This window comes from Formica exsecta, unplaced genomic scaffold (assembly GCF_003651465.1).
Source record: "Formica exsecta isolate Colony F162 unplaced genomic scaffold, ASM365146v1 scaffold556, whole genome shotgun sequence".
NCBI classification, from domain to species: domain Eukaryota; kingdom Metazoa; phylum Arthropoda; class Insecta; order Hymenoptera; family Formicidae; genus Formica; species Formica exsecta.
The window spans coordinates 452,939-476,906 of record NW_021852808.1 but is presented as its reverse complement, the minus strand read 5'-3'; the positions used below and the strand labels follow the sequence as shown (position 1 = coordinate 476,906).

General features: G+C 33.6%; 4 protein-coding genes across 7 annotated transcripts in view; 2 read left to right on the top strand and 2 right to left on the bottom strand.

Annotated features, from left to right (window-relative positions):
• The window catches only part of LOC115242019 (lachesin-like), a 201,096-nt gene extending 195,688 nt beyond the window's left edge, over positions 1-5,408 (top strand). The window contains exons 8-11 of the mRNA XM_029818022.1: positions 288-445; positions 709-743; positions 2,585-2,934; positions 3,320-5,408. Of these exons, the coding sequence (XP_029673882.1) occupies positions 288-445; positions 709-743; positions 2,585-2,934; positions 3,320-3,663 (887 nt within the window). The 3' untranslated portion in view covers positions 3,664-5,408. The remainder of the gene's footprint in view (positions 1-287; positions 446-708; positions 744-2,584; positions 2,935-3,319) is intronic.
• A 3,673-nt stretch (positions 5,409-9,081) lies between these two features.
• Positions 9,082-14,490, bottom strand: LOC115242001 (probable ATP-dependent RNA helicase Dbp73D). Its single transcript, XM_029818000.1, has 6 exons — positions 13,769-14,490; positions 12,953-13,674; positions 12,586-12,798; positions 12,297-12,507; positions 11,674-12,108; positions 9,082-11,466 (listed from the first exon to the last, which is right to left on the bottom strand). The coding sequence occupies exons 1-6, from the start codon at positions 13,789-13,791 to the stop codon at positions 11,079-11,081; spliced, it is 1,992 nt and encodes a 663-aa protein (XP_029673860.1). The 5' UTR covers positions 13,792-14,490; the 3' UTR covers positions 9,082-11,078.
• Positions 14,491-15,420: 930 nt separating this feature from the next.
• Positions 15,421-17,529, top strand: LOC115242002 (methylosome subunit pICln). Of its 3 annotated transcripts, none has more exons than XM_029818001.1 (6): positions 15,421-15,849; positions 16,229-16,355; positions 16,443-16,585; positions 16,679-16,858; positions 16,928-17,017; positions 17,233-17,529. In XM_029818001.1, exons 2-6 carry the CDS (start codon positions 16,237-16,239, stop codon positions 17,322-17,324), a joined length of 624 nt encoding a protein of 207 aa, XP_029673861.1. In that variant the 5' UTR covers positions 15,421-15,849; positions 16,229-16,236; the 3' UTR covers positions 17,325-17,529. The 3 variants fall into 3 exon arrangements, with proteins under 3 accessions (XP_029673861.1, XP_029673862.1, XP_029673863.1); XM_029818002.1 differs by having other exon boundaries at positions 15,445-15,679; XM_029818003.1 differs by lacking the exon at positions 15,421-15,849 and adding an exon at positions 15,927-16,075.
• A 115-nt stretch (positions 17,530-17,644) lies between these two features.
• LOC115242000 (regulator of nonsense transcripts 2) lies at positions 17,645-22,259 on the bottom strand. 2 transcript variants are annotated; one of them, XM_029817999.1, is made up of 2 exons: positions 21,908-22,259; positions 17,645-21,726 (listed from the first exon to the last, which is right to left on the bottom strand). In XM_029817999.1, the coding sequence occupies exon 2, from the start codon at positions 21,713-21,715 to the stop codon at positions 18,245-18,247; it is 3,471 nt and encodes a 1,156-aa protein (XP_029673859.1). In that variant the 5' UTR covers positions 21,716-21,726; positions 21,908-22,259; the 3' UTR covers positions 17,645-18,244. The 2 variants fall into 2 exon arrangements, with proteins under 2 accessions (XP_029673859.1, XP_029673857.1); XM_029817997.1 differs by having other exon boundaries at positions 21,912-22,259.
• Between the last annotated feature and the right edge of the window lie 1,709 nt (positions 22,260-23,968).

Genomic DNA, 23,968 nt, shown 5'->3' with positions numbered 1-23,968 from the left:
TCATGTAATGCAGATTTAAGTAAATTGTATCAGAGAACTTGTTCATCTTATTGCACTTATGAAAATGGCAATCTATTATTAAAAAGAGTATGTAAAATCAATTGCCCAAAAGCATTAAAGTTTATCGTTTATTGCTAAGGCGTATAAAACAGAAAATTTGAGTTAAAAGGGTAGGCATAAATATTGCGAAATTATATTTTGTTTCTTAGAATGTATTTTGTATAGAAAATATATGTATATATACTGGGAGCTTTATAAGTTCTTTAATATTGGTTCTTTGATTGCAGCTGTGAAATCCGTTACCGGCGAGACACTGGAATTGACGGGGGTGCTTCGGCAAGAGATGGGCATGTACCTCTGTATAGCCAGCAACACCGTGCCGCCGACGGTCAGCAAGCGTTACTCCGTTGATGTTCACTGTAAGTATCATGTCGCGCTTGCGGCCGTTAATTAGCCGTCGTTCCATCGTCGTTGCATACATTAGCAGGTCAGTGCGCTCAAACATCATTCTGATTGCCTTCTGCTTTCGAAATTGCCTAACAGCGTTTGCGCTGTCATTCACGTATTCTAAAAACATACCCAAAAAATTTTAATTTTGGAAAAAACAAAAAATATTATTTCTACAAAATAAATTGTTAAAATTATGGATATCATAAGTATAGTGAAACGCTATTTTTGAATGAAAATCTAGATTTTGATGCTAAACAGATTACCATGTTAGAGGATTCTCTAGATTCGTCCCTGTACGTTACTGCATAATTATTCGCCCCTGTAACCATCCTTCACAAGTTTGCGTGTGACAGGATAGATGGATAAAGATGAGCGCGTTAATTAATTATTTAATGAAACAGGGTAACATATAATAATTACAATGCTATTGAAACAATTTATGATTAAATATACAATACTTTAAATTGACTTTTCTAATTTCTAAGCAAAAATTGTAAGTTACAGAGTCAAAATTTTCAAATTATTTTGTAATTTGGAATATTTATATAAATATTTTTTTTTAGAAACTTTTAAATTATATAGTTTGATTTTGATAAATTGATTTCATAATTTACATATAATCTCTGTATAATTAATGTAATTATAAATTTAAACGCAATATGTCAGTTTTATCTCGGTCGTATAAGCGCTCTTATCGATATAACGTACTTTAATTATTGGGGTGAGAATCATGTCGATTATTAATGCTTCTTCAATATCGGCGGTAAAACTATCATCCGGGCACTGTGGTTAAGGATATACCGATAGGCTTGAAATAGGAAATGAGGTTGAGTTAAACTTTGAAACATTTTTCAATATCTACGTTACATGGCAGAATTTTTATTCAGAAACTTTTCACTAAAAACCAACGTACCGACATTGTCGACACCAACAAAAATTATCATGTGATATATTAATATATACATTATTTGTCATAATTATGTATATATTAATAATTTTGATTATTTTTAATAATAATAATAATAATAATAATAATAATCTTTATTGTGCAACAAAATACATTATGTCGAAAACAACAAATGATTGATATTATAATTCGAAAAGCTTTTATTTTTATTTTTATAAGTTTTTTGCTTTGCTATATTATATCACGAACTTTTTTACATTTTTTTCAAACACCGAATAATAACATAATTATAAAAATATTTGTTTCAATTTTACAGAGTCCAAATTTTTATTACTAGAAAACCACGTCGTTGCAAAAAATAACAATAAAGTGTCAATAACATTCTCCTGGGAAATACAATCAAATTACCGGGAATACGCGTATACATTCGCAATGTTACGCCGCGCATATCGGAAGAATAAAAAATCACCGTGCAATTTGGCTAACGGCATTCGCAAATGAAAACTTTATCAACCCCCCGAAGTCCGTTGGCATAGGGCGTTTTTTCTCGCGCGCAAAACTTCCGGCCGCGCGCTACTGCAAAATTAACCAGCGGGCTTGACGATTTATCCACGTCGTCGCGGGGCGTGTAAATATTTGAGCGCAAAGGGTTTCGCATTAATTCGCTCTGCTTACGAAATGTAATATTAATCCACTGGCAGGGTAGTGGCGCACGGGCGCAAAATGCGGTGAAACTGGTTAATTCTTGAATGAGCAGCACGCGGTCCCCTTCGGAATGCAAAATGCACTTTTCATTTCACTTTTCTTATTTCGCTTATTTCATTTTCTGTTCTATATCATTTCCTTCCTTATAAATAATATAAGCTTTTTTCGCAAGATCACTATATGTAAATTTGTTTTTTTAATAGTTAAACACAGTTCTGTGATAGAACGCCGGCCTCTTTTCTTGGACTGCTGTATTTAAATTATCCAGTTGCTGACAATACTTCTCCGAATAATATATATACATATATATATATATATATGTGTATATAATATTAAAAATTATATATCATCATAAAATATTAATGTCTTTAATATTAAATTTAAAAATTTTACATTCGGATGTTGAAGCGTAAACAGACAGTTTGCAATGTATAATTTGAACGTTTAATAAATCAGTATACACTGCCACGTAAAAAATTGTCCCAATTGCGCTTAAGAGTTAAATGGAATATTTATGATTAGACATATTTTAAATAGACAATTTTTTATCAAACCATTATCAAACAGTCTATATTGTACGCTCATATGTCTGATCGTTTTTATGCCAGAAATCAAATCCTGTGGAAAATGTTTCTGCAAGTGGAAGAACCACGCACACACAATTAAAAGTAGCGCAATATTTCCGTTCGTTTTCTATTTAGGCGAGAAGCTGCTGCCCAGTGACAAATACAGAATGTCGGAGTGCGCGTTGAGCGAGTATTCCCGGCAAATGAATCTCACTGTCAATTCCCTGGAAAAACGGGACTTCGGCGGGTATGTGTGCTCGTCCGTCAACGCGCTTGGCAAGGCCGAGGGTTCAGTACGATTGCAAGGTATGGAGAATTCCGATATGATCGCAAAAAATATGTTTCCTCAGCTCTCGTCTCCAATATCCTGATTTTAATACAAGATGAGTGATGCGTCCGATAATAATATTTTACCTTATGTACACTATCATCTTGCGCATATGTGCATATACCGTTAAATTGATAACAGAAAAAAATTTTTTAATTATTTTTGATCAATTTTTTATTATTTATTAATTATTTTTAATTTTTTATTAATTATTTTCGATCAATTTTTTATCTCTTAATACGTTTCTCTAAAAATTTCAACTTTTAAATATTAGTGCACTACTTAAAATAAATAATTTTAAACGTTGTTGTGCAATATAACATTACACTCATTTCGTAGATATTTTGCTTTTTTATTGTTTAGAGCTGCAATTGTTCGCGAAGACGACACCGACGACTTTTATGAAGAATATGGATAAGTCGCGTAAGAAGACATTGCCGAAGAGCAAGAAAAAGAGCAACAATAGCAACGACAGACGAGGACAAGCGGTAGGTTTCGGCGAGGCTGATTCCATCGGTAGCGACGATGATTTCGGTACCACGCAGATCATGGCAGGTAGCACTCTTCAGGAGGGCCAGAGGACGGATAGGCCCCTTGCAGTGCCTTCCTTGCCGCCGCCCTGGGTCATCCATTTGAACGCCGCGAATTTCAGGCATTCTTCGGTGTCCGCGATTCTGCTTTTGCTTCTTTTGCCGACTACTCTATAAGATGGCATCGGTGACAGGGATAAAGGATTACAATATAGAATCGGCGATTATGAAGATCCACGAACTAAATCTCGAGAATCGATAAATTTAGAAGACTTTGATTTTTCCCACGACACAGGTAAAAAAAATTAACATTTCACGAGTCATAACGTTGATAAATTTCTGCGTATTGTGCGTTGAAGACTTGGAAACTTTTTTATGTATTAAGATCAATGCGTGCAGATTTCTAATTTTATTATGAATTTCTGAAATATTTTTTTGTTTGAATTTTGTTGCTAAAAACTTTTTATTTATCCAGTATTTGTCTAATTTTGAACGTATCTGCTAAGATAAGTCGGATATTAAATAACCCAATAATAATTAAAAGATATTGTTATATATTTATATCGTATATAATTGTATAATCTTTTTACAATTTATATATATATTGGGATATCCATATATTTTTTTCTAGATCAAAGTCAATCTTGAGATATTTAATGCTGCAGCATAGCTGCATTGTACGGAAAACGATTACCTCCACGGTTAATCATGGACAAAATTTGCTCTTAAAGCTTGTCAGAATATATTTAAAGGAAATAATCGTTATAGAGGAATCTCTGAATATTACAGACTCTTCTTCTTTAATCAATATTTGATGTACTTTACGTTTTTTGCGATGTCAAAATGCTTTCTCGGATTACGCGCTCCGCTCTAAGTATCGATCGCGAAATCCAATACCTTTGGAAAGTAGAAAACCAATCTTTTTAAGAGGAGAAAAGCCTGATTCCGACGGAATCTGACATCGACTGGCTAGTTGTTATCTTCATTACCTCTTATCGTCTATATAAATGCCCTGCTAGCTTCTATCTTTTAATCACAATTTCAAGGTAAACATTATAAATTTGCCGTGCGCCTTTGTTCCAAGAATCTGATATCTTTGTAAAAGATTGCAGTTTACAAAAACTTTGATCAAGGTTCGCTAAATATATTGGAACGCATACGAAAAATATTATTTTTTATAAAAGAAAATAATTTCAATCAGGGGTCAATGCTCGCGCGACATCGTATTTAATTACTTGTTCATCAAGAGAATTTATATCTCGCGATAAGTATCTTTGGACACCATTTGCGTACGAAGCTATTATGGATGCAAAATGGAGATTAATGAATGAACTTAGAAAAGCAAACAAAGGAGTCAGTTAGGAATCCCTCGTGGATCTTCATTAGTCGTCTAAAAGTAACGCAAAGGGACGCGCCGTGCGTACACGACAATCCTATCTAGGCAGGTCAGTCCCTCTGGCGTTGATTGTAAATATGAATGAAGAACGAGAGTAAATTCGAATAGAGAGAATATACAGAAAAGAGAGAATGGCTCTTTTCCCGAATCATTTAAATGGTCCTCGTGAAGGTGCTTCAAAAAAATATTATTTAACAAATGAATCTGCTTGATGTATTAATATTTTTTCAACTATAATTATATTAGATAAGCACACAATTATTCGAAAATATAATTAATTAAATGCACAAAGAGATAAATATATTAAAGTTTTACAAATTCAAAGAGAGAACTTTATCATATTAAGTTTCATTTTTATTTTATGTTTATATATTGAAAATTCTATATAAACTGACGAAATCAAATGCAAGCTTTTTTCCAAAAGTGTTTCCGTAGCATTGTTCGAGGATTTGAGGCTCGTGATGGGAATAGAGTCAAGAAGATAGAGCGGAGGGTGCAAATCCACGCTGAAAAAAAAAAAGAAATAGGTCTTCCCATTATTCGATATAACAAGGACTTTTAAATACGATCAGATGTAGTCACTGCGGCGCGACACTATAGACATAATACCCAGACAGCACAAAACGTCTACGCTCACAATGCTTTGTTAGTGAAGACCAGATAGAAAAGAAGAGAAAATGAGACTTAAAAAGAGTATATATAGACCGAGCTGGTCCTACGCTCACAATGCTTTGTTAGTGAAGACCAGATAGAAAAGAAGAGAAAATGAGACTTAAAAAGAGAGAAAGAATCAGAAAAGGATTTTGTCTCTCTCATTCGTGCCTGTGCAATTTTTGTTAGAAAGAGATGGAATTCTTTTTCGAGATTCTTTATTTTATCTTTCTTATTTTCTCTTTATTCAAGCTATATCATCAATGCTCGGTCTATATAACTATATCTGAGTATGCGACCAAAAAGACAATGACAAAACTTTTGACAGAGTCTGTGTAAATATACTCGACGCGGTGTCAGTGCGATATTCGGCTGACACGTATGAGTTAGAGAGACACTCTCTATCTCTCTTTCTCTTTCTCTCTTGTTTAAACGTAACCGGCGATTAATCGGACTGTAGGTAAAATATAGGTCAAGCAAGTTCGTGCATCACGCTCTTTCCGGAAACACAGCAAACACGGAAAAAAACAACGTTGAAATGCAAATATGTGAAACTACGAGATGAGTTCTCTGTGCTATTCACATTCACATGTCGCAGGAGTTCGTGATTAAATTGACTTATAAATTGGCAAAAGTTCTATCTTTCTCCAAAAATGTTTCCATAACATTGTTTGAAGATTTGATGCTCGTGATGAAAATAAAGTTTAACAATTGTTCTATGTAAAAAGCTAAATATACAAATAAACAAATCAGTAGATATACAAGTCGAAGAATGATATATCCTGTTGTCTTTGTTTTTGAATGTTATTTTTGTAAGAGACATTAATTTTATTTTTAATTGTAAATTATTTAATGAGAAGTATTGCATAGAAGCTATCGAAACGCGAAGTCTACACGATGCACGAACTTTCTGATTCGATCTTAACAGTTCTTGCGAATCAATGTTCATATTCTTGTCGCTTAGAGTTAAAAATATACGGGTTGTAATTGACAAATATTTCAGGATATAAGTTGTTTCTTTTACACTATTGCAAAAGAAAATATAACTGACAATGAGACGAGCGTTTACTATCGGATTAATATAAATTTTAATCTTCTGAATTTTTTAGATTTTGCTATATGAACATTAACAATGTCATTAGGATGAAAGCTAAAAAAACCTGAGCCACATTTTCAACAAATGTCAAGTAAGCTCCACTTTGTTATTTTCTTCATATTTCGTCGATTCTTCATATTTTATATTACATTTATAAAAACAAAGATTTCCTTGTTTTATATAAATAGTAGAACGGAAGTTTATGAGCTTTTCTAATCGAATAGCTCGAAATGCGATAATACGAGCTAATTAGTTTACTTGAAATATTTCACCGTAAAATCTCCTATGAGAATTATTATATATATATAGTTTATTATAAAAAAATAGGAATATATATATATATATATATATGTTCCTATTTTTTTATAATAAACTATCTATTTTATTAGTTATCATTGCTGCGAGATATGTTGAATGCATCTCGATATAAAATATAGAGAATCGATAATGAAAAAAGTTTTTTTCAAATAAAAAGATGATGAGACTCTCATTCGAGATTCACTCAGGCTCCTGATTCCTATTTCGCTAGCAATCGTTTTGCAACCCCGTTTCGCGTCTTCCACGATACTTTTTTATCTTTCATCTGTCGCGATCACGACACTGCCAGGTTAAATGTGCGCTTGACTATCGCAAATTGACGCGGGTTAATTCGGTCGGTGCACTTTTACGGTTAAATGAGTCGACGTATACTGTAATTCGTACGCAGAGAACGGAGAGCACGACAATAAATACGGTATAGTAAAGTCTCGTCAAATCGAACGTTCATTCGGCTTAAAAGCTCGCTAGAAAAGGCTGATCTTTCCCCCTATTCCTTTTATTATTTCTTTTAGGAAATATTCCGCCGCGAGATTTTTCACGAAACTCGCAGATTATTAACTTTAATTACGTTTAATGAGATATAAGTGATGTTTTATTATCACAGTTATTCATTTAATAACTGGGATTTATGGATTGATATAATAATATATGCCAATACTATATTATTAGAGGTATACAATGTATTGTTTTATCTCATTCCTTTGCGTTAATACCTTATTGCAATATATTCCACATAAATTTGCATAGCAATTATGATGGTGATTTGCAAAAATCCGGCGAGTTTTTAAGTACATCACAGACTGCTTGGCGTACTCCACATAATATATGCAGGATATATAAAAAATTACGCATCTCTTTTTTTCATATTGTAGTTACAAAGTGCTTGAGAAAGATGAAAAAAATTTGTTAAAATAAACTGAATTTGAAATTAATTGAAGAAAATATAATATATTTTACATTATCTGTTTTTACCTTTAAAATTTCAATTTGTCAAAACATTTCATCCTTAAATACGGTATTGGAATAAACATTTTTTTCAACTTACTATTTATGTATTATCGAAGGAAAGCGCAGTTTTTTATATATTCTATATATGAAATATATACATAATGTACATTTCGTATATATAATATACAGAAATCTCATTAGGCAAAAATCATTGAATATCCTATAACCGTAAGATATGCTACTACAAAAATGCGGAGAATTTATCGGCGTTAAGTATGAACAAAAAAATACATATACGCAGCAACGAGACATATGAATCATATAGGACCACGTTTAATGTATGTACATAAGCTCGTATATTACATATTAACGAATACATATGTAAGTGTAAATAACACAGAAGATATGTGAACATTCAGATTTTTTCGAGGTAAGCGTTTAGGACTCGTTCGATTCGATGTATCCTCAAACGAGGGTAGATTTTGTAATAATGTGACATAGAAGATGGATTCGCGATTGTAACATAATGAACATGGAAGAGAAATACTGTCTATACGCACGATACGTATCTACACACATATATACAGTTATATATACATATATATTACATAAGATATTATATATTACACATATAAATATATTATATATATTACATATAAATGTCAATCTGGCTCGTTCGTTAGAATTCAGACAACGATAATTCGACCGGATGCTTTTGTCCAACTGTTAAAATTTCGGGAAACATCAATAGCTTTTGTTTGTGATTTCTATCACAAAGGAAAGATTGGCAATCACAAAATCTCTTGTTACTTTTATAAAAATTTATTTATATAAATTAATTCAATTTATTTATTCATATAAATTTCCTATTCAACTTCTAATTTTTATAGAAAATATATGAAAATCTGATAAAATAAAAATTTATTCAGAAATATTCGTTATATAATTTCAGATTTTACAGTTTTATCATAAAAAACATCTGAAATTAAAGTTATTTTTTTACATTTGCTATTTTCGAAAATATAAAATATGTAAAATAAAATCGACAATTGCTTTCTTTGAATTTTTGTATTTAATCAAATTTTACTTAGCTTCATCAGAAACATTTTTTAAATTTTATATTCATTAAACTTTCTCATATTTATACTGCCATGATTTATATTCATAGTTCATTATATGTCTTTTCTTTTTTTTTTTGATCCCATTGCTCTTTTTTATATCAGATCCTCATATATTCTCTACGAAAATTAAAAGTCGAATATATAACCAGTAAGTGACAAAAAGTTGCTGACCCTGTCATCATCATTACCTATTCCATATACATCATGGCAATCTAATTGCTAATTTTTAATGAGTACAGAGACAGGGTAGAGTTGCGAGAATCTAAAACTGCAAATATGCGAAATCTGGAATAAAAACATACCAAGTATCTCTATATTGATTGATTAAATATTTTTTCCTAAAAAAAATAAATAATGATCGCAAGCTTTTCGCCTCAATTGTATATTTAGCACTTTGAATTTGATATTCCAACATTTTTCATTGGATCTGTTATTTTAATTTGCAATTTAAATGGCAAAAGTTCATTTCAAAAAAATAGTTTTAATCGTTCTTATAACAATATTAAAATTTAAAACCCAAAAACTTCTCTATTTTATTTCGAAAACTTGAATTTTTTTCATTAAAATATCTATATTAATGAAAATTTAATTAAAATTATTATGTCTTTTGTTCTATTCTATATTAAGATACAAATTTATATAAACGTTCTAAAATAACAAATAGCTCGTGTAAACGATGAGGGATACAAAACTTCACAAGAGAACTGAAAGTCGATCCGTTTAGATTTCACTGCCTAAATCCGCCTCTGATTTCCGACGAACGAAATGTTAATGGTGTGTTGGTTAAACGGGAATCTATCCACATGTTGAAAAGTTATTTAAGAAAGCTTGTTTTCGCGGAAAATTAACAATTTCTAAGTGAATGGTTATTCCATCTATGCGATTTAATCCCGCCGACTGCGACCGCGCAATGTTAAATTATAGTAATAATTCCGACACATGTCTAAGTTTGAATTACAAGTTTGAGAATGTCCGAACTTTAGTCCGAGTGGTGTAATTGAATATATCATGCGAAAATAATGCGATTTCTAAGAAAACATGCAATTGTTTATACAATTGTTGGAAATCAAAATTTAGATGTCATATATATATTAATATGTGACGCGTGCGAAAAGTATCATAAAATATAAATATTAAATATATGTAAAATATAATATGTATCGCATAAAGAGAATATTGCTTACTAATTAATTATAAAACTGATTAAGTTATGCCATACAAATATCGAATAATGTTTTCGATATTTTTAAATTCACGGTACTTTGTATATAGATTGCACTACTATGTATAAAAAATTCTTAAAGGAATATCCGATTTTTATTACTCCGTTTAGTCTTTCAGATTTTCATCCTTGGAATTTCACGACTCAAAAGCGACATTCTTATAACTTGTAATTCAATATCGATACGTAATTTCGCGTTTACGATTATTATTATATGCTGTGGCCATCTCTATGAAAAAAATTCGAGACAACGTATAATATTTTTCATAAAGAAATTCTTTTAAAAATTAAGAAGGAAGCTCTCTAATGAAGCATTCCCCTGTAATTTTATTCCAAGTATGACAAAGAAAAGTTTATGCAATCAGTTCTGAGCAATGAGATTATACACAGCAATAATAGTAAATAACTTGTGTCTGCGTCGTTATTCAATGAACACGATGCTGTTTCTTTTGTAAATTAATACTGTGAATACCTTTTGCCTTCGACGGAATAAAAAATAATGGGAGTAATAATTAGTATACAGTTTGAAACGAGATATATCGCGACTATCCATAGAACGAATTACGATAGGGAATGAGCATGATGTACGATACTATTAACCTCAGACAATAAAATGTTATTATCGATGTTACCCTATTATTTGTATACGTTTCTTACGTACCTTATACAGCATGGAAATGAGCTTAACATCAACAATTGAATAAATATTACCTCTATCAATGCACGAATTTTTTCGTATAGTAATTGTAAATATTAAGTAAATAATAAATAATACGGAAGCTTACACAGGAAAGGAACTTATGACATTTTTTTATTTTTCTTTTTTTTTCATATAAAAAATTATTCTATATTTTCATTTTGCTTAGTCACATGCGTCACACGTCTACGTTTAATAGCTTTCATTCGTTCCAAGCTCTCATTTTTCTCCTTCTCAAGAATTTCCTTCAATTTTTCAAGATGATTCTGATAGTTGAGCGCGTTCGCCGTGGTACTCAATTCCATTTGTTCGATATTAGGCACGATTTTATGTGCGCCACTCAACATTTGCTTAAATATCCCGACTTGATTCGGTGTGAGCACGGATACTGCAATGCCCGGTTTACCCGCCCGCCCAGTTCTACCAGCTCTGTGTATATAGCCTTTGATGTGCTTCGGAACATCGTAAGATACGACTAGTTGTACATCCGGAATGTCCAAACCTCTAGCCAGCGCGTTTGAGCTTATTAATCTAATCGGATAATCAAGATTAATCAAATTATTAAAGCTAAATTATTTCTTTCTTTACTTTGACAAAAAATACATAATTTATCTTTATTATTTTATTTTCTTAGAAAAAAGAAAATGAGAATTAAAAATTAAATCATTATCTCAAAACGGAAAAAATTGTGTTTTATAAAATTAGAATTATTTTACCTTGACAAAATGTAAAACTTACATATGTATCTCTGCGCTTGCGAATTTGCCAAGGACACTTTCGCGTTGTTTCGACGCGAGCTGTGCGGATAATTCTCCGACCGCGACATTCCGTTCCGACAAGAGTGATCGCATCAAGAGCGCCAGTCTGTGCGCGGTATGTCCGGAATTCGTGAAAACGAGAGTCTTGGAAATGGTATTGTGCCTCGTCAACAGCTGATACAGGGCAACTGGTTTGTATTCGGCGGTGCATTCCACCGCAAGTTCCCTCAGTTCTCCCGGACTCGTGTAACGTCCGATGAAATCACCCGCAATCTTGTCCAAATTTACATCTGTGTCTTGGTCGGTCACAACGGTCGTGAATAGTATTGGCTGAAATAAGCCTAACCAGCTCAATTTTTCAGGATCTTGCGACAAGGTTGCGCTAAATAATAGTTTTTGAGCTGGTATGATTTTGCTGTTAAAAAATTAATGAATTCATATAAGTGATTAGTAGACATACTTAAATTAATAAATTAATATAAATGACTAATAGACACATACAAAATAATCGTTATATTGTGTCTTCAAACTTAAAAATTGTTCCCATATGAGAGAATATAATATACAAATATATTTTTTAAATTTTCCTACTAAAAAATTAACCTGGAATGTATATTTCCGAGCGTTAAAATAGGAACCCGAAAGTGAGGTTCAGGTAAATACTGTATCCATTCCGCTGCGCGATCGGCTTCATCGATGACGAGAAATCTTAAAGAATCGAAGGAAAATCCGGGTGTCTTTAATATATGATCCACCAAACGGCCAGGCGTCGCGATTATAATATCCACCGTAGATAAATACTTTCCTCTTTCAGCTGCATATAAATATTTTTTTGCTAAGTTTTTATATATGAAATTAAATCATTATAGAGGCATTAAAGATAAATACATACTTTTCTTAATTATACTATTTTGCTCTTGTTCAAACGAGAAGGCACCCGAAAGCAGGCCCACTTTTAAATTTGTGTGAGATGTATAAGTGACCATTACTTTATGAACCTGTGCAGCCAATTCTTGTACTGGTAGAACAATTAAACAGCGTATCTTTGGTACCAATCGTGTTTGTAATTCCTGTACAATTGGCAATACATAGGCCAGGGTTTTGCCTGTAATAAAATTTAATGTGAAAGAAATAATATTAAAAACAAAAGAAAAAGATGTACATTTTATCATTTCAATAAGATCACATATTATACAAAATTATTATAATTACTAATGGTTGTTGGATATTATGGATATTGTTGGATATTGGATATTTACCACTGCCTGTAGGAGCAGATACACAAGTATATCTCAACCATCGCCCTAATTTCCTATCCATGTTGCACTTGTATAACCATTTTATGATGCTAGATTGAACCGGAAATAATTTAACAATGCCATTAGCCCTTAAGACTTCTATCAATTTAGCATCCAAAACTGAATTTAATTCTTCCAAACTAGGTCCGCTATTCAGATCAGCACATATAACTTCCGGATGTGCCAGCCAGTCTGGCAATACTCTCTTAACTTCACGTTGCTTTTTTCGAGATTTTGTACCTAACACTACAAAATCATTCTGCAGAGGTATTTCTTTTTTTGTAGTATGTGCAGTATTTGGATTTTCTTCTTCTCCATTTACTGGATTTTTATCCTTTTCTTCTAATTCCTCATTTTGTGCTATAAAATGCTCGCTCTCAATATCTTTCTTCTTTCTTTTCTTTTTTGTCGATGTTTTGACCGTTTCTGTAGTTTGTTCACTGACTTTTTCATTGCAATCACTTTTGTCAATATTTGAATCATTAGTTTCGTCCGTATTAAGCAGAGTTTTCTTTTTCTTATCTTTTTTCTTTTTCTTATCTTCAGTTAAATTGTTTTGATCCAGATCTAGTATGGATTTATTATTTGCTGCAGCTCTTTGTCTTTTACGCTCTTCTATTTTCTTCAACAATTCAGAAAAATGATCTGTTGCATTCTCATCTTCCTCTCTATTTTCATCATATCTAAATAAAAAAAATATATATATGCATTAAATAAAAATTAATAAATAATTTATAGAATAGGTTTTCATTGTTTAATAAGCATTATGTTATTTACCTATTTATAACAAACAAACTCATCTTCCTTTTAAATTCAATTTATCTATTTCTCAATAACAATTAATAATTATGCTTGTATATATTTAATATCCTTAAAATACAAAATATACTTTTACTGATGAGCAGTAAGAATTAATCGCATTATGCACACATATATTACATATTACACATGATTACAGGGTTACACGTTACACATGACTTTAATATAAGGTTAACTCATGTCGTATTACTGCCATCATGTTTTTACGGTAAATGGAGACACTATCACTATCTAACATTTTTCACTCTATCGATAAAATAGTACAAATAAATGTGTAAACTTTGCTAGCTTTTTTTCTCTCTCTGCTGTAAATTCTTATTTTTATCAGTACATAATATAATCTATAAAAAATATATTTTCTTTATACGAGAAACATGATTTTCTGTAAAATTCCAGCAATCCTTAAAAGTTATTTGATCAAAGCCTAAATAAAAAAAATTCGAAACAAAAATCGATTCTCTCATATATTTGTATGAAATCAATATGCATGATTATATAAAGTCCCGCTTATTAAAAATCTTATTTGCGATATGGTGGGATGTTCCGTTAATCTTAGCATAGTTGCTGGAAGGAAAGTTGGAGTTGCCACGAAATTTTTTGTCGCTTCAGAAAAAGAGAAGCCGCACTGTGTGCGTTTATCGTGCGGAGATATTCCAATGAGCAAACAATATTTTTGACGTTTTTAAGAATTTTTGAAAAACATTTTTATAAACATTAAAATAATGGGTCGAATCCCCTTTTAATATTAAAAAAATTTTTAACATTTGCTATTTCAAACAAATATTTCATGTAAAATAAATAATTATAATAAACTAAATTAAAAAATAAATATTATTTTTACAATCAATTGTACAACGTACAATTAATGAACAATATATAAATATTAAAAATATATTTAAAAAATATTGTCTGCTCATTTACAAAGAAAAAAACATGTCGGACTGGTTTTGTCAAGCGATCGTGCCTTTTTTCCATGGTCTAATATATATTTGTCGCTATTTTTTCTGTCTCATGCCTCGCACGATGAATTGCGTTCCGTTTATTATCAGTTGCGTTATTAAACGATTATTACACTGCTAGCATTTCGCGTGCAAAAATCTCGCGTTCCTCTCGGTCGGGATAACTACTTCGTCGCGTCGTGCGCGATGATCTATCAATAATTTAATCGCACAAAGCGTAACATGTGCAGCGCGAAATAGTGATGAGCACGTGTATCACGGAATCGCACTACACTTGATTACGTGTAAAGGCCATTTGTTAAAAAACTCGATTTCCTTTAAGATATTTTAATAAAAATATTCGATTGACACGATATATGTATATACAAAATAATTTCCTGTCTTTATTTTAAGATCTTGTTTAAAATTTTGAAACTGCATATACAGTTTAATACTAAAAACATGTAAATTTTATTTTTTACATTGTTTTCATTAATAAAAATATATTCGGCATATATGAAAGTATAAGATAAATCTCTTATTTCTACAAAACATCTTTATATTGAAAAGAAAAAAAAGAAATAACGTTTTTCTTCTTTTCTTTTATTTTATCTTGTTTATGCCGATAATTGAAAGATATAGGTATCTTTTTTCGCAGATAGAAAGTTATCCAAATGGAAGCAGCAGCGCTGTATATATAGATATATGACACATGACACGATACATATAATACGCAATAACGGTATAACGCTACGCTGTTAAAGTAAAATAGCGTCGCGAGCGCGCTTACATTCTACGCAACTATTTTTTTTACAGCCGTAATTAGGAAACTCTATGTATCTTATATCCTCTCAACACATGACGAATAAATAAACGACAGCTGAAGAGCCGAACAGGAAATCGTAGCGCGAACGCCGCATCTCGCGTCACGGTAGGCAACATCCTGACGTTTCGTCGGATTCACAATTGATAGCCTGCAATCGTGGGACGAGTGTGATAGCGTACCGCGATAGGTAACGCGAAGTCTCGGAGTTTTTCTTTGTGCATCGCGAGGAACCTCGTCCGCCGTTCGTCTGCACGGTTCTAGTAACTAAGAGAACGGTGAGTCCTCCCTGTTTTGGTTAGGAACCTCGGAAAAGCGCGACACCGGTGTTTACTAGTCGCTAAGATCCGAGATTCGCTTTCTCTCTTTTATGTCACGCGTCGCCTTTGTATGAGGTATTTATGTAACAGGCACTTTTCATCGAAAATAATTCTGAACGGTTCTGTCTTGGAGTATTCGTCACGTATTAAGGTGACATTGATACGATATAGGCTCGAGTACCTAGTATGTATATTGCCATATATTGTCAAGATGTGTGTGTAAATGCACCGTGTAACTATAATAAGAGTAGCATCATTACGCCGATTTCGATATTTGTTTCTTTGTTGAGTCAGTAAGACAGTTTGTATTTTTGTTAAATATTACCTATTTTTGCAGATTGAAACATGGTAGTGCTTAGCAACTTCTTACCACCACAAGAAGGGATACGTCATGAAGAACCGAACACTACAGTATATATCAATGACAGAGAAGTAGGCAAGGGTACATTCTATATCACAGAAAGGTAGTGAATCTACTCCAGTTTGCACTTTTAAGTTATCCATATGCACAATATCCTATGTCTTCTCTAATCATGTGTTTTTATTGGTAGTGTGGTTTCTTGGATGGACAATAACACACAACAAGGATTTTCGCTGGAATATCCTGATATTTCATTGCATGCTGTTTCACGAGAACAACTTCGTCCACGACAGTGTTTATATATTATGGTTGATGCCAAAGTAGACCTCCCAGGTATTATTATAATATTATACATTTACTGTTGTAGATGTGATGTTTGATAAATTTAATATCATGAATGTACTTGTATATCTCTTATTTGTGCAGATATGCCATTAGTATTATCATCTGAAAATGCTTCGGAAAACGAGGATGGTGATGCGGACACTTCAATTACAGAAGTGCAATTTGTGCCGGATAATACAAATAATTTAGATTTAATGTTTCAAGCGATGACTGAGTGTCAAGCACTTCACCCTGACCCTGACATGAGCAGCTTCTCAGATGGTAAGCAATCAAACAAGATAACGAATTAATTTCTGATTACTTGCAATATAAAAATTTCTCAAATCGAAGAGGACGATATCTATGAAGATGCCGAGGAAGACAATGAAGGCGAATATGATGAGGAAGTAGGCGCTGGCGACGCGCCTTGTAGCTCGCCAGGTAATTTATATAGATTTAATCTTCAAAAAATTAGACTGTGCTTGGATTATTTATTTAAATGTGATTGTGTATATAATTTTCATCTATTTGATGACGTCGAAAACAAAAATCATGAATGACATTCACAGAATTAAATAATTAAATTTTAAAGATGTGTTAGAGTTGATATATCTAATAGTATATACATAAAATTGAATTTCTCATTGTCATAATAGAACAAATGGGGACCAATTATACAGGAACGGAGGTGGAAGAAGCTATGGACATTGAAGCGGGTCAATTCGAAGACGCAGAAGAAGATCTTTAAGATCATTAGATGCAGATGTGCATTTAGTGTTAATTTACACGCGTTTATCAATTTCATATGTGTATTCGGTAGATATACGTGACGTCGTTATTGCAAAACTTACTATGGAGCCGTATCAAACGTTAAAGCACCTAAACATTTATTTATATTCATTTTGTACATGGCGATAATTTCCTAGATAAAAATAAATAATTGTACATCGCAATATTCAATTCTTTATACGATTTCTTTTAATAGAAAGTTTTTTATCTGTAGGGGAAAAAAGAGAATATTTTCTTTTCCAAATATGGTATAGAATCAAAAGATAACATAGAGAAGTATATATAAATTGATCGTATATTCTATCACAACATAGCTTTCGTTGATAGACATAAAATAACGATGAATTATAAGTTTATAAAAATGTCTAATAATATTTTCGCGTCACAGCAAGTTATATGATTAATGATACTTATCAACGTACACCTCGTTGCATTAAAAGTGCATTTACATGGTACAGTAAACTCTATGTTTGTAATCGAAAATCGGCAGTGTGTTGTAACAGTCCATATTGATTTTTTTTTTATACATGTATTTCAGCCAGGAGAATAAATTTTATATATTTGTATATTATAAGTTAGTTAGCTAACTTAATGAGTGCTTACTGTACCAGTGGTTTATGATTCTTTTCGTTTAAATGCACTACGCGTTATTTATACATATAATACATTCGAATCAAAATTCTGACTCATTCGGTACACTACAACATTCATTCTCGAAGAAATTCTGACGTACTATAGTAAAAAAAATGATAACACTAACTATAATTAAACAGGTTCGAATTGTAAAGTAATCATTTCATAGATGTACTGTCTATTTTTCAATCCTTAGAGAGAATTTTTCAAAAATTCGGCTTCGAATTTAAGAGTTTTTAATCGATTTTATCGAATTTTCTTCGGTCCGAAAATTAGATCGGCATCGGGGGCTCCTTTAGGATGATTATACTTTTGTCGTCGTTCTCTATTCAGGTTCACGGTGACCGGTCTGGTGCTTTGATTCATAGTCTCCTGGTAGTCTTCCTCCTCTTGTCTCTCGGTAATGTTCAAGGTCAGTCTTTTCACGCGCTCCTTCTCTTCTTTCTGTTCTTGTTCGCGATTCCTAAGATTCATGGCCAACTCTGATGATACTGGAACCGCCAGATTCTTGTATTGTTGCTTATTACCCTTTCTCAACATTAGCACAAAATCCACTGTGTTGTTGTCAGTTGGTCTTTCCTGTAGCTGCTCGTATGTTTTCTTTGTGCTCTTTACATGCAACGGCACAGAGATATCGACCTGTTGCGGTTTTACCGAATCTCGCATTCTATCTTGTATATTATCCGATACCATTTTATCCAGCGCGGACAGAAAGTCATCGTCCTCCGGACAACTCACGCGTCGCGGTCCAGCTGGCAAAGCTGCATTCAGTTCTTCCGTCACGTCCATAATTACGCCTTCGGTACCACCCTCTGCCGACAGACTCTGAGACCGATCACCCTGAGTGTTCTCTTGGGTGCCCATAGCATCGTCCCGCTCCGCGTCAGCCGTCCATTCCTCTTCCGACTGCGCCTCCGAACAATCCTCGGACTCTTCAAAGTGCAGCTCGGCCATACCTTTCGCGTCCCCGCTACCGTTTCCGATCGCTGTTGCTTCTTCATCACCTTCCATGATAACGCTCATGTCATTCTCGCCTTCCGCAGGGATGTCATCAACGGGAGGATTACCCAAACTTGGGTATAAAGAGTTTCGCAATTCTTCTATGGCACATTGCGCCTCTTTATAATTTTGGAACAATTGCATTTTGGGCCGTAGCATCGTTAATGTATCGCGATACATGTAGTCTATCCCGACGGGGAATGGATTTTCGGGCGTCCAGACGGGATCTGTATACTTGAACCAGAAGTAATTTTGGAAAAATACCAGAAAATAATCAAGCTTCTTCTTGCTGGAGCCACCGCTGAAATATTGGCCACAAGTCTCTAATAACGTACATACCAAACGAATGCGAAACAGATGATCGGATGGATCAAGTATGCTCGGTGACGAGTGGTCCACGCTGACGCCAAAGGTGATCAGTAAATATAAAGTACGGAAAATGTCGCCACTTTCTACCATTCGGTAATTGTACAGTTCGCCCAAGTATTTGACCATAGCAATGCGTCGTTGGTTATATTTAGGCAAGTTTATTTCCATACACAGTCGTATATCCTCAAGTACACCATCGACTACCTGAGGCCCTATGGTCTCATAATGGGCCACTAAGCCGGCCAACAAACTGCCCACGCAACGAATATTGGGATACTTAACATTGTAAGCGGCAGTCAGGCATTTTACGGCATATGTCGATATGTTCTCATCTTCCCAGTCAAGTTTACGCATCCATTTGAGCACCTTATCCGTATTCGTCTTGGATAAATCCTGATATAGCAATTTCCTGATGAATTCGTGCACAGGCGGTCTATCTTTCTTTGCGACGCCGCCAGTCGACTCGGGTGGATTCACGAAATAATATGCATTTTCGATAATCGTGACATAGCGTGAGTCAAGTGCAGTAACTGCTTTTTTACGCATCATCTGTTCCAGGTAGACTTTGGTTCTCTGATGAGAGTCCGGCGAGCAGAAGAGATATCGACCGCAGATCTCCAACAGATTGCAGACCATCTCGATGTGATGATGCGTAAAATCGTGCAACAATACCTTCAAGCAGTAGAGTGCTTCTATCTTCGAATAGAGCTTAAATTTGACGAGCTCGCCAATGTAGCGGACCACCTTGATCTTCGACTCGATGTTGATCTGATCCTTCTTATGGACGTGGTACTTGAAATCTTGCTTTAGCATTTGGCATAGATCGTTGCCGATTTCTGGCATTACCGGATGGAGAATGGCTGCCAAGCGAGAGTAGAAGGGTAGCAGATCTTGACGAATCCTAGAAACACCAAAAAGAGCCTTTACTAGTTTTTTCTTGTTGTGTTTCGTGTTAAGGTTCATCAGAAAGTTCACAGCAGCGTTGTCGATCATCTCCCGATTGACGCAGTTCGGCAGATGCGTCAAGAAAGCATCTAATAATATCTTATTGCTCGTATTGGACACTTGCGGTTCCTCCACTTCTGGTTCCGGTGGCTCCTCGATTTTCTCAGCTTCCTCTAACTCATCAAAGACTATCTCTTCGTCAAGAGCATCCTCCGTTATCGATACATCTGTCTTTGATGCTTCTTTCGGCGTCTCCTTCAAATACGAACCTGGCAGAAAAACCGTCAAGTCTGGTAATACTTCATAGAAACGTCTCGTTTCCTCATCACCCCACATATCTTCCAAGATAGTATTATCTTCTCCCTCATTAATCATCTTTAACGTTTCTTCTGATTCGGTCTTCATCTCATTGTCCACCGGAAGTTCGAGCATCGGCTCATCCAGCGTATCAGAAAAGCTCTGTACACTAGTTAACAAACGTTCATAAGAGACTTGGAGAGCCTCTAATTTTTCCTTTCTCTCTAAACTCAGTTCACCTCTAGTCTGCAATATTTTGCGATTCTGCTTTTCAAACGCCTGCAATTCCTTGTGTTCCTTCAACAAATGCTTGCATAAAGAGTTGTAATAGTCCCGTAGTAACAATTTAACGTTCTGTTGCTTGTCTGGCGACAAAAGTTTGCTCTTTGGAATCGGAACATTTAGTTTCTCGGATAGTTCTCGTACCTTCTTTGGTACAAGACCAGCATAATCCTCACCACAGTGTCGGCAGAAGCTCAATATTATGCTGGCATTATTATGCTCCTCCTTATCCATATTGATCAACACTGTCAGTACTGAGCCTAGCAGTGACAAACCCTGCTTGTGTGTGAATATCCCAGCATTTACCAGTTCTGCATAGAATCGAAGATCTACCCTCAACTTGCTGGGATTCGAGATTTTATCATTAATCTTTAATGACAATATCCTTTGCCAGTTTTCGAAAAAATGAGTGGAAAACTCAGCATATGTCTGATGAAGAAAACTGCATACTCTAATGGCTGGTGCAACGTCGGTCATCTTTAATTTGGCATCCACTAAAGCGGTAGCAACCTCGCTCACATATTTGGTCAAGTTTAAATTTGCCATGTCTTTTAAAACAGTATCGAGTTGAGTCATGCTAAAGTTCTTCAATTTCTTGACAAATGTGGTGTTTCTCTTAAGACTCGAGTCAAGTTTACTGAATGATGTATCCAAAGGTCTTGTAGGATTTAGATTAGATGCGCGAATCTCTTCCTTTGTTGCAAGTCTTTGTTCTGTTTCCCGCACATACTCTGCCAAGTATTGTCTATCCTCTTCCGAGACAGCATCTTCTTCACTAGTAGCTTCTTTTTCGGCTGTTGCTGCTTCGCTTGTGTTTTCGGACATTATGAAATATTCTATAATGCAAAAGAAATCGTATGTTTCTTTTATTCTAACGAGAAATGCAATTAAATTCATAAAACAATCCACACATGTGACGTTATAGCGATCATATTAGGATAATCAAATATCATAAGCAAGCAAATGTTATTATACTTATCTTCATACAAGATACATCATAAATGCGTTAATAAGTACCTACTTGAAACGACCGGGTGGCGAATTTATTCCACTTGTTTACTGTTTACTATCGTGTCTTAGGACTCGACAAGGTTATGTCTATATGGCAGACGACAGTTTCCTCCATTGACTTTACAATTTATAAATGAGTATAAAAGCCAATGTTTCTTATGGTTCCTTGTTCGTATGTACATACGTAACACCACGTGATGATAATATTTCTCGCATACAGCAAGATAAAATTGGTAACCTCAAAGTGCAATTAACAATAAGAGGAACAGACCATGAATAGACCTAAGATCTAATAAATACTGTGTAATCAATTCGCTGCTTCGAGTATATCGATATTTCGAGAATTGCATTTCGCGATAATTATCGAAATCGCCACTTGTGGCTCTGGGCGCGCTCAGCGGATTCAGTTGAACATTGGGCTGCGTTCAGCAGAAAAAGCAGCTTTGCAACTATTGTAAAATTCTTTAATACGATTGGTTCTTGCCCTTAGTTTCTGCCGGATCTAAATGTATAAACCAATCGTATTAAAGAATTTTACAACAGTTTCAAAGCTGCTTTTTTTGCTGAACGCAGCCATTGTCTTGTCAATACTCGACGTTGATTTGTTGGTTCTAAAAGTAAGAACCAATCACGTTCGATTGCAACCCAACTATTGACTCCGTTGAACGCATCCTGTGAAAAATCGAACGCACCGTCACCGTCATATTTGAATCACTCCGTGTGTTTCTTGTATACCGTTGACCGACCGCTATTATCTAAAAGTGTGAAAAAAATATTTTTGCAGTGTGTTTCACGTAAAGTATAAGTTATATTAAATTACGTATAAATTGTATTAAATTCGTGATTTCGATGTCTAATAATTTGTATGCCTGAGATCTATGGAAAAATACTAACGCCCTTTTATATGTATCTCGCCATGGAAAGGCATATAATGTATGATTACTATCAGGTATGTACATGCCGTTTTATAATTTATAGCTGCACATTGATATTATTCTTTGTATTCTTGTAGTACTAAAAATATTTCCGTTGATTATTTTATATATAGTCTAATAAATATTGCGAAAAAAAAATTAATATAAATATAGGTTGTGTATTCGCACGCGAACACATATACACACACACAAAATTCATATAGCTAAGCTTTAATAAATTGCAATACACATATCTATTTTTCTGCGAAATTATTTATTATTTCCAAGCTCATTTAATAATTAAAGTCCTTGACTAAAATAGACTCGGTAAATTTTGTTATTCGCATATATACTTTTCAAGCAGAACAGAAAATCACAATAATATCAAATGACATCATAATGACAAAAAGTTAATGACTTTTGATAGTCATTATGATGTCATTTTGATATTATTGTCATTTTCTGTTCTGCTTGGGTTCTCTCTTCTCTCTTTCGAATTCGTATCGATAAAAGTAGTATATATCCGATGAGGTACTTCAAATTCGTATTGATAAAGGTAGTACTCCGTAAGATGTCGCTAGATACATTAGCCGCGCAGATTCCCGCGCAAATTAGTCGCGCGAAAGCGCCATTTGCATTTGGAGCGCAAAGTACTGTGCCACAGAAGTGTGTCGTTATTTCTATATTCTTCTTTATTAATCGCGATCGCGGTAATTAACATGTTGTGCGAAATGAAAATCTATGCAGTATTTTTATTTTAAAAGAGCAGAAAGGAGTGCAAGTTATTCTTATAAGAAAAATAGGAATATTACAATATATTAATGTATAGACGTTCGTGGAAGTTAGGTAAATATCAATGTATGTGCGTATATCTTAGATATATTTAATAGGAATATTACAATATATTAATATATAGGCGTTCGTGGAAGTTAGGTAAATATCAATGTATGTGCGTAGATCAATATATCAATGTATGTAAATATCAATGTATGTAAATATATCTTAGATATATTTAATACAAATAAAATTATTTGTAGTTAGAAATTAAGTATTGAGAATATAAAGAATATATATATATACTTATATATTTGTACGTATATAATTATCATAAACATTTTTCATTACATATACAATTCTTTTTCCAGCAGAGGTG